General features: G+C 52.0%; 5 protein-coding genes across 5 annotated transcripts; 4 read left to right on the forward strand and 1 right to left on the reverse strand.

Annotated features, from left to right (window-relative positions):
• Positions 1-763: 763 nt before the first annotated feature.
• Z520_00680 (uncharacterized protein) lies at positions 764-2,534 on the forward strand (the record flags this gene model as incomplete). Its single annotated transcript, XM_016771200.1, has 2 exons — positions 764-868; positions 933-2,534. The coding sequence occupies 2 exons, from the start codon at positions 764-766 to the stop codon at positions 2,532-2,534; spliced, it is 1,707 nt and encodes a 568-aa protein (XP_016638110.1).
• Positions 2,535-3,089: 555 nt separating this feature from the next.
• Positions 3,090-3,704, forward strand: Z520_00681 (uncharacterized protein; the record flags this gene model as incomplete). The annotated part of the gene is made up of 1 exon (XM_016771201.1): positions 3,090-3,704. The coding sequence occupies one exon, from the start codon at positions 3,090-3,092 to the stop codon at positions 3,702-3,704; it is 615 nt and encodes a 204-aa protein (XP_016638111.1).
• A 138-nt stretch (positions 3,705-3,842) lies between these two features.
• Positions 3,843-4,781, reverse strand: Z520_00682 (uncharacterized protein; the record flags this gene model as incomplete). Its single annotated transcript, XM_016771202.1, has 2 exons — positions 3,843-4,601; positions 4,686-4,781. 2 exons carry the CDS (start codon positions 4,779-4,781, stop codon positions 3,843-3,845), a joined length of 855 nt encoding a protein of 284 aa, XP_016638112.1.
• A 1,269-nt stretch (positions 4,782-6,050) lies between these two features.
• Positions 6,051-7,385, forward strand: Z520_00683 (uncharacterized protein; the record flags this gene model as incomplete). The annotated part of the gene is made up of 1 exon (XM_016771203.1): positions 6,051-7,385. One exon carries the CDS (start codon positions 6,051-6,053, stop codon positions 7,383-7,385), a length of 1,335 nt encoding a protein of 444 aa, XP_016638113.1.
• Positions 7,386-8,467: 1,082 nt separating this feature from the next.
• On the forward strand, positions 8,468-13,261 carry Z520_00684 (uncharacterized protein; the record flags this gene model as incomplete). The annotated part of the gene is made up of 1 exon (XM_016771204.1): positions 8,468-13,261. One exon carries the CDS (start codon positions 8,468-8,470, stop codon positions 13,259-13,261), a length of 4,794 nt encoding a protein of 1,597 aa, XP_016638114.1.
• Between the last annotated feature and the right edge of the window lie 2,690 nt (positions 13,262-15,951).

The following is a 15,951-nucleotide window of genomic DNA, read 5'->3' on the forward strand; positions in this document are numbered from 1 at the left end:
ACCAGGATGTTGTTGGAACCAAACTGGAACCAAGCACTTTTAGGGGGAGTGGTTCGTGTTCCCCAACTTGAATTCAGGGCAACTTCAATTGGCGGAAAGGCGCCTATAATTCAGGGAGCAACAGAACAATGATTCAGGTAGGTATATAGACGTGAACATTGAATTCTCGCGGGATACTCGAGACAATGAGAGGAGTGGACAGGGATACAAAAGTCCCCACGAGCATCGGGAAGAATCATAACAATAATAAGTAACTCCTTTCTCTAGGTACGGGGCATAACAAGCGGACTGAGGCGGCGGCCAACGATGTCATCGAGCATATCAGGGTCACCTAGGGTCGCCTACGGGCTGAGGGTCGCCTAGAAGCACCAACGGCTTCCCCGGGGCTGACCACAGGGCACCACAGGCACCCACAGCTTCTGGTTCCTCCCACGATCGCCTCTCGATCTCTATCTCGATTAGTTAGTCGCGCTGTCTATCTATCCTCTGGTGCTTCTGCTCACCGCGTACCCTCCTGCTATCGTCAGACTGAGGTGACAGCCTTACTAGAGCACATTGCTTGGAGAACCACTACGTCGTACGTTGAGCCTATCGTGTCGCTGCGTCTCCATCTCCACAAAATCCTCCACAGGTGGTGCACAGGTGGCTCAAACATCTTGCTCAATTTGCCTGCGGACATTATTTTCATGATCGTTTTAAACTGGGCAAAAGCGACCTTCGTCCAGCCTTGTTATTCCCTCGTCATCCTCCCATCATCGCCAGCATGCGCACTGCAGCGGTCAGGGCTCTGCGCAATGCCAGGCTATCTACCAAGGCTTCAAGGCCCGCGGTGAGGAACTATGCTACCGTCAGAGATCCCATGCACAAAGTACGTACGCACCTCCGCTCCTTGATAAGCAAGTCGGGTTTGTCTGACCACCGCATCTTCTCAGGACCCTGTTGAACTAGATCACATTACACAGTTGCCAAATGGCATTCGAGTCGCTACAGAATCACTCCCGGGTCCGTTCTCGGGCGTTGGCGTCTACCTCGATGCTGGTTCACGATACGAGGACGACTCTCTTCGAGGTGTCAGTCATATCGTGGACCGTCTAGCCTTCAAGTCGACAAAGTCAAGGACCGCAGACCAGATGTTGGAGGCGTTGGAATCGCTAGGAGGAAACATTCAATGTGCTTCTTCCAGGGAAGCTCTGATGTATCAGTCCGCAACATTTAATGCCAGCGTCCCCGACACTATCGCCCTGCTCGCCGAAACAATTCGAGACCCTTTGATCACAGATGAAGAGGTGGCACAACAACTGGAAACCGCCGAGTATGAGATCCAGGAAATATGGGCCAAGCCAGATCTGATCATTCCCGAACTATTGCACATGGCCGCGTACAAGGACAACACATTAGGCCATCCTCTTTTGTGTCCTCGAGAGAAATTGCCTTACATCACAAGAGAGCTTGTTGAGAAATATCGAAGTGTTTTCTACAAGCCGGAGCGGATAGTGGTCGCTTTCGCCGGTATTCCCCACGAGGAAGCGGTTCGTTTGACGGAAAAATACTTTGGAGATATGGTAAAATCTGAAAGACCATCGCTCTCACAGAATACGTCGCAAACGGCCGAGTCAAGCTCGCAGCAGCCAAATACACAACAACCACTTCCACCACAATCTCCCGCCAGCAGGCTTTTATCCAAGATTCCTGGTTTCAACAGCTTCTCCACCTCAGCGCCTCACCAAGCAACTGTAGCACCTCTCGACCCATCTCTAATTCAATCGCCTCCAGAATCTCTTCTCGCGATGCCATCCCATTACACGGGGGGCTATCTCGCGCTCCCAACGCTACCTCCACCACCAAACAAATTCACGATCCCCCTCTCTTACGTTCATGTCGCGTTTGAAGGCTTGCCCATTTCTTCAGAAGATATCTATGCTCAGGCTACGCTTCAGACTCTGCTTGGTGGTGGTGGGTCATTTTCGGCTGGCGGGCCCGGTAAAGGAATGTATTCTCGACTATACACCAATGTTCTCAATCAGCACGGATGGGTCGAGAGCTGTGTGGCTTTCAACCACAGCTATACCGATAGTGGTCTCTTCGGTATTGCCGGGGCTTGTGAACCCGGTCGAGTCGGTCATATGGTGGACGTGATTTGCCGTGAACTACAAGCGCTCACGTTAGAATCCGGCTTCTCCAGTTTGAACCTTGCCGAAGTCAATCGAGCCAAAAACCAGCTGCGGTTTAGCCTTCTGATGAACCTTGAGTCGAGGCTGGTTGAACTGGAGGACCTTGGCCGGCAAGTTCAGGTTCATGGACGAAAAGTCGGTGTCAAGGAAATGTGCGAAAAAATCGATGCTCTTACAGTCGCTGATTTGAGACGAGTGGCCACGCAAATATTCACCGGTAAGGTGGACAACAGAGGCCACGGCACTGGCGCACCGACCGTGGTCATCCAAGAGGGGGAAGACTTGAGTGGGAAAAAGGTCAGGCAAATACCATGGGAGGATGTACAGTCGCGCATTGCCAGATGGAAGCTGGGACGACTGTAGCTTTCTGGCTCCATCGCAAAGGTATGTGTACTTCTGGATTTTGTACTCTATACTCTCCGGCTTCACACAAAGGGAGCACGTCACGTTGGAAGTGTCCTGGACCAGGACAGCACTGTTTGGTTGCCACTCCGATTGATCAAAAATTCTCATCTTCGACTGCGCTTCTTGTTTCGTTGGCCCCACCGTTCTTGCCTTCCATCTCTTCATTCCTCGAAGCTGCCAGTTTGCTGCAGACAGCCTTCCTTCCATATCAAACTCATCTCAGATTCTTCGTCCTCCTCAACTCCTGCTCTTTGGCCAGTCCAGCATCTTACTGTCCAATATCAGTCGTCATATGTTCACTATAGTTCTGTTCGTTACATCTCTTAGTCTGTTTCGATCACTCATCATAACTGCTAAAACTACACACTACGTCAACAGCCCTCGACACTTTCAGCGTATCAAACACTCTCAACCAGTACGGCCTACATCTTCACGACAGCAGCACTCTCACCCTTCTTGAACATACTGATCCTTCACTGATCACACGGTCCTGGTATTCAGTCAGCTGCTGCAATGGAGACTTCCGCCCTTGCTTCAGTCATTCATTTGCACGAGTGGGTCGATCGTCTGTGTGCCACTGAACCAGAGGAGTACCTGAACAGCTGGGGTCAGTACTGTAAGAGAATGGGCAACGAATCTCCGCTTTGTGACATGCTATTGTCCAAAGGGGTGTTGCCCGTTAGAAATGCAAGGCCATGGTCAGATGCTTTTGAGTCCGAAATTACACCACAATCCCAAAGCTGCTCCAGGCGCCGACTACATGCTGCGGTAAATATCCTCGATCAGCCGTTGACTGATACTGGAGAAGGCCTGGGCATATCCTGTGCCACGATCGACCAACAACCAGATGCCATTTTGGACTCCAATGATCAGAATAGAAAACCCCCGAGGCCTGCTATTTTTGAGCCGCTGCTACGCAAGAAACGCTCCTTTGCACTGAAGACACGACACGGCCAAGCGCCCAACGTGACCCCGGAGCGACATACCTCTGGTGATTTCCCTGCAGCCATTACCTGTCAATACGTCTCAACGCTCGAGTATTTCAGAGGCGTCCTGTTGTCATGCTCAACAAAACTGGCCACGTTCTCGTCGGAAATCCTGAACAATACGAAGCCTACGGCCGGGTAGAGAGGAAGCAGGGTTTTGTGCTACTGTCTGATTACAAGGCACGGACGATGATCAAGAAAGTCTCTTGATAACAGTCTGCTCTTGTTTCTAGCTATCGTGCATGTCTGAGCTTGCTTCTGTTGATTGCCTTGAGGTCCTCTATCCCTGCAGAGCCAACAGTTCCTTATATCCCCCATTTGCCATGATGTGGGCTCCGTTGATCCATCTTGCTTCTTCACTTGCTAGAAATCCAACCACGAAGGCGATATCGTCGGGCTCCCCAAATCTCTTTTCGGCCGTCATTAGCTTGGTCGTGTCCTCAACAAACGTTTCCCCAAATTGTTGGATCGCCGCCTGCACTGTATCCGTGGTAGTTGCTCCCACGGATACACTGTTGAATGTTGCCCCAGTCGAGATGCCCAAGACATTGGCCAGGGATCGTGTGATGCTGTCCAGCGCGGCTTTGGATGCCCCGTACGTCAAGATTGGATCAGCATTGGCGAGCTTGCTTGCAACGCTCGAGATGTTTATCACTCTACCCCCTTTTGGCGGAAAGTGAGGCAATGCCGAGTTGATAATGCTGATGGGCGCAAAAACATTGCCCTGCATTGTCTTTCCAAAAGCGTCGACGGTTGTGTTCCCGAAAGGCTGGAGCAGACTCAGATCATTGACAAGGGCGGCGTTGTTGACGACGATGTCGATCCTGTCTGTTTCTAGCCCTTTGAGCACCTTTGGAATAAGATTCGGACCAATGGACGGATCAAGAACATCGGCTTGGATGGCGACTGTTTTCAAAGTCGGGGAAATGGAGCGGCATTTGGACAAGGTCTCCTCGGCCGCTTTGAGGTTGGTGGCGTATGTGATTGCTATGGCGGCGATGCCTTTGCGGGCAAATTGAAGCGCGATGCCAGCACCGATCTTTCCGAAATATCCCAGAGTGTCAGATCATGTGCAGGTCAAATGGATTAGCGCCTCATGGGGAAACAGAAGACGTGCACGTACCCCTCGAGAACCGCCAGTGACCACAGCTACCTTACCATGGAGTGATGAAGGAGCAGAAGTTGAGCTTGTCGCTGCTGTTTCCGTTGGGATGGCCATTCTGACGTTTTGGTTGCTTTTCCTTATCCCCCCTTCTCAACACCCGTCTGGCGAGCTAAGTTTCTTCTCTATTTGCGGCGCTCTGCTGTCCTTATATTGGGTTTTTGGGTGAGACTGCCGGATGAGAGAAGTGCCGAGTTCGGGCGGACTGCGAGGCTTCTGATGGAATAACAGGCATAACAGGCCGGAGCATTGTTCTGATCTGTCAGCACGGATGCAACAAGGCAGCTCATTGCGCCAGAAGTCACCGCGAAATATCAATACGAATACCTCGTACTACAGGAACGAGGCTGAGGATCGTGGTGGAGAAGATGGTAATGCGAGTCGCTTATGCCCCTGTTCGGTGGAGGTTGTGTATGGTCTTCGGATTGACCAATCAACGGCCGACCGTCTCCCGCCGTCATTCGTCCGAAAGCCGGCTGGGTGAGTGCCCACTCTCACACTCTCGAATATTGCATCCATTCTCCATCATGTCGGCACCATCTTGCCCTTCTATGCACGCGGCTTCCTCATTTTCGTTCCTGGTAATCACGGTGTTGGTCAAGCGGCTGCTCCCCGACACCCAGTGTTCACATCTAGCAACTATCGGCCGAGATCCATACCCATGTTCCTGCGTATCGCTCCCGATACATTCGCCGGCCAGACCAGTCAAGAGGACATTCAGGATGACTGGTCAGGGGTGTCGAACCAAAAGAGGCGAAAAATGCTTCAGAACCGCATAAATCAGCGGGCTTACAGTAAGAGCTTCCCATTGTCTCAGAGGCTTTGTCTATTCTAGAATGATTTGATAGCTCTGGCGAGCGGGATTTCCCCCACGAAGGTGGCCATGGGGACTAATTTTATGCTTTCAATATCAAGGAAACAGAATACGACAGGCTAAGTTGGCCAAAATCTTCGGGCCAGACGAGATACCCAGTCATCGGCAGGGAGCTTGTCTGGCTGCATCTTTCCAAGAACATCATTCAACGCCGAACGCTCCAAGACACTCACCAACAGTCTATCCTGAGGGCTTAGACGATCCGGTTGTACGAGAGGTTCTTTTCTTTGGTGCGGTGGCCCTTTCCCTTTACGCCTTAAAACCTTCGAGTGGCTTGAACACCCAATGTAGCTCGTCGTCGCCGCTAGCATCACAAACAAGGCAGTTGACCCCTGACAGCAAGAGATGCACTGTGGCCCACATTCTCCTCCTGTCTTCCTTGCCACGACTCAAGCTGCACCTCTTCACCTCTTTCTAAAGTATGGTTCCAGCGTCTCCTTGCGGCACCCATCATGCGACACGCAATTGTCGTTGGAACTTGTCTGGATCTTGAGCTCCTTCGGGGCCGACGATATGGCGTGACGATACTGAACAGCACAAATGAGTTGATTGGAGAGATCAGGCGGCTGCTTTCCCAGGTTCGTTCGACACCACATCTCAATCCGGCTGAGCGCAAAGATGAAGGTCGATTCGATGACGGCTCAAGAAATGTTACTAGTGGCAATGTCGGTATGGATGTTGACCTTGACGATGACCTCTTGTTCGCGGTGATGCATCTTGCAAAGGCTACTGGGACCAAAAATATGAGTATGCCCTCTGGACCTCACCAGTTTCATAGCGAGAGGTCGAAGCACCTCTTTAGACCTCCCGTCTTTCTCCGACGCCTGCAGTATTTGCATCTCTGGGGCTTATCAGACACTCCATCCCCAAGCTCTGAGGCTTCTCTTCACCTCTCAAAGCTAGAACTTCTCGTGAATCTCAAAGGTGGTCTTCAAAGGGTGAAGGCTCCTGGTTTCGCAGAGGCTTTGCATCTGTTTGACATCCTCGAGAGCGCGAGGCGCTTGGAGAAGCCGAGATTTGAGCTGCCCAAATCGAGCATTGAGTTCCTTGAGGAAAAGATGCCCACGTTGAGGGAAGCTGCTGCTCTGAAAACGCAGCAGACTCGGCTTGGGGTGGAGATTAATCGACATCTTCCTGTGAAGTCGCCGCTTTGCGAGATTTTCGGGGATATCCAAATTTTCTGCTCCTGGATCTCCTCGCTCGCGACTATGGGCTCTGTGGGCCATGTTCAGGACGGAAATCGAGATTCATCCTCCTCTACCCAAATGGTCTCGGCAGAGGACGTCATCGTGCTCAGAAACCTCGTTGAATACCGTCTTCTGGCATACTGTCCGGGTGTGAGCAATTCCGTCGAGAGTGTAATGTGGACATCAGCAATGATCTTTGTCCATGGCGTGATCTTTCCACTTCCACACCCAGCAGCAGCGCCGTTGAAGATCCTCATCCGCCGGCTCCGCAAAGCTCTTTCTAATCATCTAGCAAGCCGCCGGTCTGAGCTTCGATCCTTCGACTCTCTTCCATGTGGAGAGCGAGATTCCGGCACGAGAATTCTGATATGGGCTGCGACAATGGGCACCATGGCGACGTCGGACTCCCCAGACGAGGCCCATGAGAGGGCGTTCTTTCTTGACAGTCTCAGGAGCTTCGTGGGAGGGTCGGCGTCGAATATCTCGAGCTGGACACAGTTGAAGAGCGTTCTGGAGGCGTACCTGTGGGCGGACTGGGCGTGTGATGCTGGCGGATTGGCAGTTTGGGAAATGCTCTCCGTAAAGATAGCCATCTCATAAAAGGGAAAAGTCAAACTGGATATTCTGAAAAGACGTATCGAGGACATATAAAATGAAATGTGGAATGAAGGAGTCGACCACATCTATACCGACTCGCAGAGTCTCTGATCTCATTGTAGATGGTAGATGGTATCATCATAGCTTTAAACCTGTATGCAGTGACTCGTAGAATCTTGTCTTGTCGCGGGAATCTATTGTATATACAGAAAGTTCCCCAACTCTTTTCCTGCCCGTCTCCATCGAAATCTTGTTGCATACGGTGTCGCATGGAGGAGTTACCGAGTCTCGTGCGTTCTCGCGTGATCAGAGCGAGTCTGTGGACGTTCAGACTGGAAACACACAGAAGATCTCTCGAACGCCGTCACAATGACTGAAGATGATCGTCGAAATACGAGGAGGAACTGATCCTAAAGGACGAACCAGTCTTACTTGGGTAATCGCTCACAGAAGCGTCGGGGGAAAAGTCGTTAGACAAGTTGCAGCAAGGAAGATGAGTGGTCGACTCAGTGATAGGCGCAATAGGCGGTCTAGGCGTGACATCACGCCCGGGTCACGCCCACCCGGCGCCCACCTGTTCGCCCAGAACTAGCCAGTGCCGCGCCCAGCGTCTGTCACTGTCTGCCCGCTCAACCCCACCGTCTGCCCACAATTTTGACGTAGTGGGTGGTAGGGGTGCGCCCGCTGCCACGCTGTTGTTTCTTGCAGGTTCCTGGCCGGCCAACTGCCTTGGTCCTTGCACCTGGTAAACTCACGAGTCGGAGATCCGCTGAATCTGCTGTTTGCGCAACATTTCAATGCACTGCCACCGCCTCTCCACCAACTCCCCTAACTGTTTCTACAGGACAGCCGCGCAATCTGAGACACGTCCTCACTGCGTTGCGATCTCCCTCTGAGCGATGTTTTTGTTTCTGGTACCTGAAGTTGACCTTCGTCCAGCTCAACCCTTTACAAAGGAACTTTTTCCTCTCCCAGTGGTTGCCCCAACAAGGAGGCTCAACTCTCGGAGAGAACTGCGCCGATGAAACCCTCAAGCCATACCAGCCTTTTGCGCCCACTCCTACAAACCCTTCGAGACGTTCGCTATGGCAGCAGACCCGTCAAGAGACCCGGGTGGTCAGAACCATGAGAACAAGGAGCGTGACTCGTCAGGCGCGGGCAGAGATCATTTGACCGCAAATGGAGAATCAATACAAGATACGGCAGCAATGCACGTGGCGAATCCTCCCGCCAACGATACGTCCAAGGTCCGCTTCTCGATCGAACTTCCTCGAGACACAGAGGAGGATAACAGACTGAGGGAGGTCAACACTTCTGCTCGTCCGCCTCCTGGCATACTTAAGAGCCCCTCTGTGGGCCGCAACCGAGGGTACTCCCTCAGACGTTCGCTTTTCACCCAGAATATTCAGAAGCAGGCTTCGGATAATGGAAGTACATTTGAGATGGACCCTTCAAAGGCTGCTGCCGACTCCCAAAAGATTGACTCCCGCCCGACCACAATCACTGTTGAAGAGGCAGAAGAAGAACCCGTGACGCCCTCAACCAGACCCGTTCGACTGTCGGACTCGGACCTCGAGCTCCCGCTATATCGACGATGGATGTCTAAACACAATTCGCGAACGACCGTGCTCAAGCGGCTCGCAGAAAGATACCGCATGTTACGGGACAAATTCATTCAAGCCCACACGATTCCGCCCAGTCTGGATGGAAGACATATCAGAGTGAACGTGGTAGAGGCCGATCACGCCCTTGACGAGAGGACTGGAAAGCCCTACATCAGCAACGTCATCCGCTCTTGTCGCTACACGCCCTGGAACTTCGTCCCAAAACAGCTCTACGCCCAATTTGGAAAGCTTGCGAACTTCTACTTTCTGTGCGTCTCTATCCTTCAAATGATACCTGGTCTGAGTACCACGGGCACGTACACCACCATAATCCCACTACTCATTTTTGTTGCCCTGTCCATGGCCAAAGAAGGATATGACGATATCAGGAGACATCGCCTGGACAAGGAGGAAAATGAAAACACCACGCAGGTTCTTAGGGTTGCTCGATCTGGCTCCGCTCATACGGAATGGCAAGAGAAGCAATGGAGTGAAGTCCGCGTTGGCGATATCGTACTGTTGAAGAGAGATGCTGGAATTCCGGCCGATTTGATACTTCTCCACACCGACGAGCCCACGGACACTGCTTACGTCGAAACGAAAAGCCTTGATGGAGAGACGAATCTCAAGTCCAAGAAGCCTGTCGCCGAAGTGAGTGCAGCTTGTCAGGATCCTGATGCCATCGCCAGACTCCCTGCCGAATTCGTGGTCGAGGACCCGAACCTTGATCTCTACAAATTCGAGGGAAGGGTAACAATCAATGGAACAACACTACCACTGACCAATTCGGAGATCTTGTATCGTGGTAGCGTGCTGCGCAACACTCCCTCTGCGGTTGGCCTGGCCATCTATTCGGGCGAAGAATGCAAAATTCGCATGAATGCCAACAAGACTCCTCGCATCAAGGCACCGACCTTGCAGGCTAAGGTCAACAGAGTCGTCATTTTCGTGGCATCGCTTGTCATCTTCATGGCTATAATTCTGACGGTGGCCTATCAGATCTGGCGTCGGACGACTGAGGAGAAGTCGTGGTACCTCCAGGATGCGAAAGTGCCTTTTGGTCATGTCCTGACCTCCTTCATCATAATGCTGAACACGATGTTACCTCTGAGCTTGTACGTGTCACTTGAGATTGTCAAGCTGGCCCAGATGTTCTTGATGAACGATGTGGACATGTACGATCCCGAATCAGACACCCCCATGGAACCGCACACCTCGACAATCAATGAAGAGCTTGGGCAGGTCAGCTATATCTTCTCTGACAAGACTGGGACGCTCACCAACAACTCGATGAAGTTTCGCAAAATGAGCATCGTTGGCACAGCGTGGCTGCACGACCTTGACCTACACGATGAAGCTGCAGATGAAGCTGGCCGTGAGAAGCTCTGGCACAAAAAGCGAGGCGGCAAAGGAAAACAACCTCGTTCAGAGAAGAAGCAGAGGATGTCTTTATCTAGGGCTCTACGAAAATCTACTGCATCAACTAGTGCTGGGACTGACACACGGACTAAGCATGCATCCACTTCAGAAGATACTCCGTGGAAGGCCTCAAACGGTCTCAATATGACTCTGGAAACAGGCAAGACACAAGATCTGCTGGACTATATCTACCGGCGGCCAAATACTGCCTTCGCACGGAAAGCACGATTCTTTCTCCTTTCACTGGCTCTGTGCCACACTTGCATTCCAGAGAAGGACGATGAGGGCAACATTGAATATCAGGCTGCTTCTCCGGATGAATTGGCGTTGGTGACAGCTGCGCAAGACCTGGATTACATTGTGACTGATCGCCATTCTAATACGGTGACGATCAAGACTTATGCTGAAGGTGATGAAGAGTTGCCCATTTATGAAACTTACGAAGTGCTGGACGTTGTTGAATTTTCCAGCGCCAGAAAGCGAATGTCAGTTGTTGTACGTTTTCCTGATCAACGCATCTGCCTCATCAGTAAGGGCGCGGATAGCACCATTCGGAAGCTCCTGCGCTTGGCAGATCTAGCAGCTTCGAATGTGCAAGCTGTGGAAAGACGAGCCAGTCAGCGAAAAAGTGTTGAAGCCCAAGAAGCATTGAGACGGCGCAGTACTCAATTGAGTCGGACGTCAAGCTCCGGCTATGCGACTTCTCCACGACCCAGCGGCTTCTCCTTCGACCGTTCACGGACTGCCCGTGACAGCATTGATCATTGGTTGAGAGACCGTGAGAAGGATGTGGGACCTTCCCAACGACGTCAAAGCTCTCAGTTCTACTCACCTCGACCCTCAATGCAAATTATGTCTCGCAAGTCCGAAAGTTATGTGGGGAGAGCACAATACTCGCCTCATATCACGCCCCGTGCTTCAATGCAAGTCGACGACTCGGCAGATCTGGTTGAGGAAAGTCTTGTTCTAGACGATAATGCTGTGTTCGAACGCTGTTTCCAGCATATTGATGACTTCGCGACGGAAGGCCTTCGAACACTCCTGTATGCATATCGGTACCTGACCGAAGATGAGTACAAAACATGGAAACAAGTCTACATGGCTGCGACGACAAGTATCGTGGATCGACAGGAAAAGATCGAAGCTGCAGCAGAAATGCTCGAGACGAAATTGGAGTTGCTTGGAGCCACCGCAATCGAGGACAAACTTCAGAAAGGGGTTCCTGATGCTATTGATCGGCTACGCAGGGCCGGCATCAAGATGTGGATGCTTACCGGTGATAAGCGAGAGACCGCCATTAACATTGGCCACTCGTGTCGGTTGATCAAGGATTATTCTGCTGTCATCGTCCTGGACCATGAGCTTGGAGATCTGCACGACCGAATGGCGCAGGCATTTGTCCAGATTGACAACGAGAAAACGGCACATTCGGTCTTAGTTGTCGATGGACAAACTCTGAATATGATTGACGCAGACCGTGCGACGAGGGCGCTCTTCACCGATGTGGCGATCCGTGCCGACTCTGTAGTCTGCTGCCGAGCGTCCCCCAGTCAGAAGGCTTCTCTAGTCAAGACCATCAGGACCAAGATCAAAGGCTCTGTAACCTTGGCTATTGGAGATGGGGCCAACGATATTGCCATGATCCAAGAAGCTCACCTGGGAATTGGAATTGCAGGTAAGGAGGGTCTCCAGGCTGCGCGAACTTCCGACTATTCGATTGCTCAATTCCGTTTCCTGTTGAAATTGCTGCTCGTGCATGGACGCTGGAATTATGTTCGAATCTGCAAGTACCTTCTCGGTACTTTGTGGAAGGAAATGATGTTCTACAACGCTCAAGCCTTGTACCAGCGATGGAACGGGTACACCGGTACTAGCTTGTACGAGCCGTGGAGTTTGTCCATGTTCAACACCCTATTCACGTCCCTCCCGGTGATCTTTATGGGCGTCTTCGAGAAGGATTTGGCGGCGTCCACGCTGCTCGCGGTGCCGGAATTGTACAACTTTGGTCAACGAGATCGCGGATTCAACTTCTGGGTCTATCTGAGGTGGTCTACTCTTGCGGTATGTGAAGCCGTTCTTGTTTACTTCATGATCTACGGTATCTACGGCCTCGCCTGGTTTACCCGAGACCAAGAGCTCTACGCCTTCGGGTCCCTGGTCTTCACTGCCTGTATCGTGATCATCTCTTTGAAATTGCAGTTTATCGAACTGCACAACAAGTCGGTGGCTGCGGCGATTGCGATCTTTTTGTCAGTGGGCGGGTGGTGGGTGTGGAACCTTCTTCTGTCCGGCATATACCCTTTCAACTCTGTGTACTATGTCAACCACGGCCTGCTGGAGGGCTTCGGACGCAATCTTCTCTGGTGGATCACACTGCTGTGGACCATCTCGGCGGTTTGTCTGCTCGAAGTGACCATCAAAGCAGTCAGCGCGGCAATCTGGCCCAGCGACGTGGACGTCTTTCAGGGATTCGAGCAAGATAGAGAGGTTCGCAAGCGCTTTGAAGAGGCTGCGGCAGATCTCCTGCAACAGGGCTGGGACAGAGGGACGAAGAAGTCGAGTCTGGAGCTGGCCCGAGAAGCAGCTGAACAAGCGGAACGGGAGGCACAAGTCGAAGAACTACTAAAGAAGCCTCGAGACATGACGGACAGGCGAAGGCCGAAGATGAAGAGGGATAACTCGGGACTCAGCACCAAAGCAGAACCCAGTCCGAAGAGACCACAGAATCACAGAGAAGGAAGCAGTCACGAAATGAGCGAGGTTCAGCTGTCGCAGCAGCGGAAGTCGATCGATATTGGCGAATTATTCAGCAAGGGCTTTGGGGCCGTATGCCGGAGCCAGGAGTTACTACGATAGAGATATGGGTGATGACCAAAAATACCCCTGAGACGTTATGTTTTTTTTCTTTTGGATGAGAAATGAGTATGAAATATGCGGAGCATTGAGCACTGAATCATGACGGGGTATGGGACTGGGTTTGGAACATGGATGGACCTAAGAGGACATTGCATATAGAGAGCACATTGGCGATGAATATACTGTTCCTCCTGTGTCTCTGCATTCTTGTGGTGTGCCTATGGGTATGTCGGCATTTTTTCATCGCTTCTTTTTCTCCATCTTCACCTGCAACTCACAAACAGGGGGATGCGTGCTATCGATTCCGTGCATGATGTCTACTCGGTACGGTCCAGTGGGATACCTGCATTGGGTATAAGATGGAGCTTTTTGGTGAGACATTGTATAGGGGGCAAGTAGCTACGCCCCGTCTCTGCGGGAAGAGTACACTCCCATTTGACCGCTTCTTCGGCTGGTGTGACGCCTATTGAACTGATCGCCGGTCATGCGATAACGTTGAGGGACTTGTTTGAGACTATATGTCCAGTAGGTGCACAAACGAACTTACTAAAACGACGGGTCGCCAAAGAGCATTGAGGTCGACAAAGGTTCAGGTCAAGGTCCAGGGCGTTTGAGACGAAAATCCACCTCCACTGGCACTGGGGAAGCGAGACTCCTTGGCAGGGAGTCGCTCCATCGTGGGCCGTGGCCCGTGGGACCATCAGGAGGAGAAAGAAAGAATTCTTTCCTTGGGGTGTTTCACACCATGGGCCGCCTTGTCGACTTGCTCCCTCCGTCGCCTCGATTGCCGCCCGGCTGATGATGGGGGCGGGTCGGGTGATGTATCATTCAACACACGGACTGATGACTGTGGTGGGATGTCTTTTTCATGAACCAGCTTCAAACCCTTGCGGTCGACGAGAGTCTCGGACAACGACTGCCTATTTCTCCTTGACACCTACCTTAGGGACACTCGGTCGCCGCTAAACAGGTCTGAAATAAGGTTCTCCCAACACACAAGGCAACGGCTTTCTGACACGTGGTGAAAGAGTTTTTTCTCCCTTGGCCGTTATTACCGTTGGCCGGTTCATCAGCCCAGGAAAGGGAACCGTGAGAAGGGCATTCTCCAAATCCTGGATCCCTGGCCGGTCTTGTCGCTGGACGGTTCCACATTTGCACGGCCACCAGGCGAGCTTTTGCTTCCCCTCCAATGACAGCGACCGGGTACCTGACATTAGTCCAGTGACAAAGTGTCACCGCAGTAAATGCGGAGTAAAGGAGAAACAAGCCGCTCCATTTCTCATGCAGCGCTAGATCCTGATCGACTTGGGATTTGTTTCTATGCCGGGGCGACTACCTACTCGACAGCGTGGGTGTGCCACACCAAAACGGCTCAAAGAGAAGGAAAAAGCTCCAACAGCCGTGCCAACCAGCCCTCTACAGTATAGCCGCTTCGTATCTGGCGCACTTGCCACGCTCCTGAAGGGATTAGCCTCACCAAGAACCACCGGCGCAGCTCCAGTTTCTTCCTTGCCCCAACTAGGTTGGTCTCCATTGCGTAAACCCCCGTCCCCTATCTAGTCTTATCGAAGGTCCCTCCGAGCAACGAGAAACGACGTAACGTGCCCACTTGGTCGGGGCTTGGGCCTCCTTTCCTCGTGCTCTCGAGTCTCAATGTCATGCGGAAGCGAAGTCCTTTTGGGAGCAACAGATGACGATTCATGAGTGAGAAACACATGGGCGTGGATGGGTGTATGATCACGAATCTATCTGGATACACACACCCAAGTTCGGACTATAAGCCGTCCTGGCATTGACGACACTTCTTTTGTCCGCCCATTTTCCGGCAAAAACAAATCCTTTGTGGCAACGTCGGGCATTTGGGACCCGAGTAGAGCGCATTTTAGTCACCACAATCCATGACACCGCATGCAGTACCCGCGTTTGCTTGGAGCAACTCGACCGGCTTGAACATTTAGGAGGGATCGATAGCTCCTGGCATCATGTGGCATGTGCAACATCTCATGTCTTGTCCACAGCTGAGTGGCCAACTACACCTAGGCTTGAACGACAAGAAGACCGGTGTGGAGGGTTACAATGCATACTAATTGTGAGACAGTCATAGGCACGGGGATTTTGCCGACTTTCTTGCATCTTACTGGCTCTCTGTCGACAGTTAGGCTCAGCAGACTGTCCAATGCCATGTGTGACACCACCAGCACGTCGACTCTAGACGGCATCACGGATGGCCTGACGAGCTCGAACACGATCATTTTGCATCATGACGACCCTGAGAAGCCTAGAAGCATTTGCGATGGTTCTGTGGCGAATCATAACCGCCAACGTGGTCTTCACCAGAGATGAATGCCTCATCGGACGTGGCCAATCAATGTCCCCTCCGTGCCTTTTGTGCAGAGGCTTAAAGAACATGAGTTCGTTTGCCCGCATCATTGGTGCCGTCGTAACGGTGCACTGACTACACGAATCAAAGGTGATCAGCGTCGGGCTCAAGACTGGATGGGATCCGCACGAATTGTTTCGAGAAGCATCTCATGACCTGGTCTGAATGGTCGATCGAAGCCGACGATGGCTGCGGCATGGCCTATGGAACACGGAGAGGGAGCTCGGTAGGTTCTCGAGCTTCAATCGGGACACAATCGCGGCCGGCCTGCTAGTCCCTCGAACGGTAGTGGGTGCACAGCACTGACGAA

This window comes from Fonsecaea multimorphosa (genome assembly GCF_000836435.1).
Source record: "Fonsecaea multimorphosa CBS 102226 unplaced genomic scaffold supercont1.1, whole genome shotgun sequence".
NCBI lineage: Eukaryota > Fungi > Ascomycota > Eurotiomycetes > Chaetothyriales > Herpotrichiellaceae > Fonsecaea > Fonsecaea multimorphosa.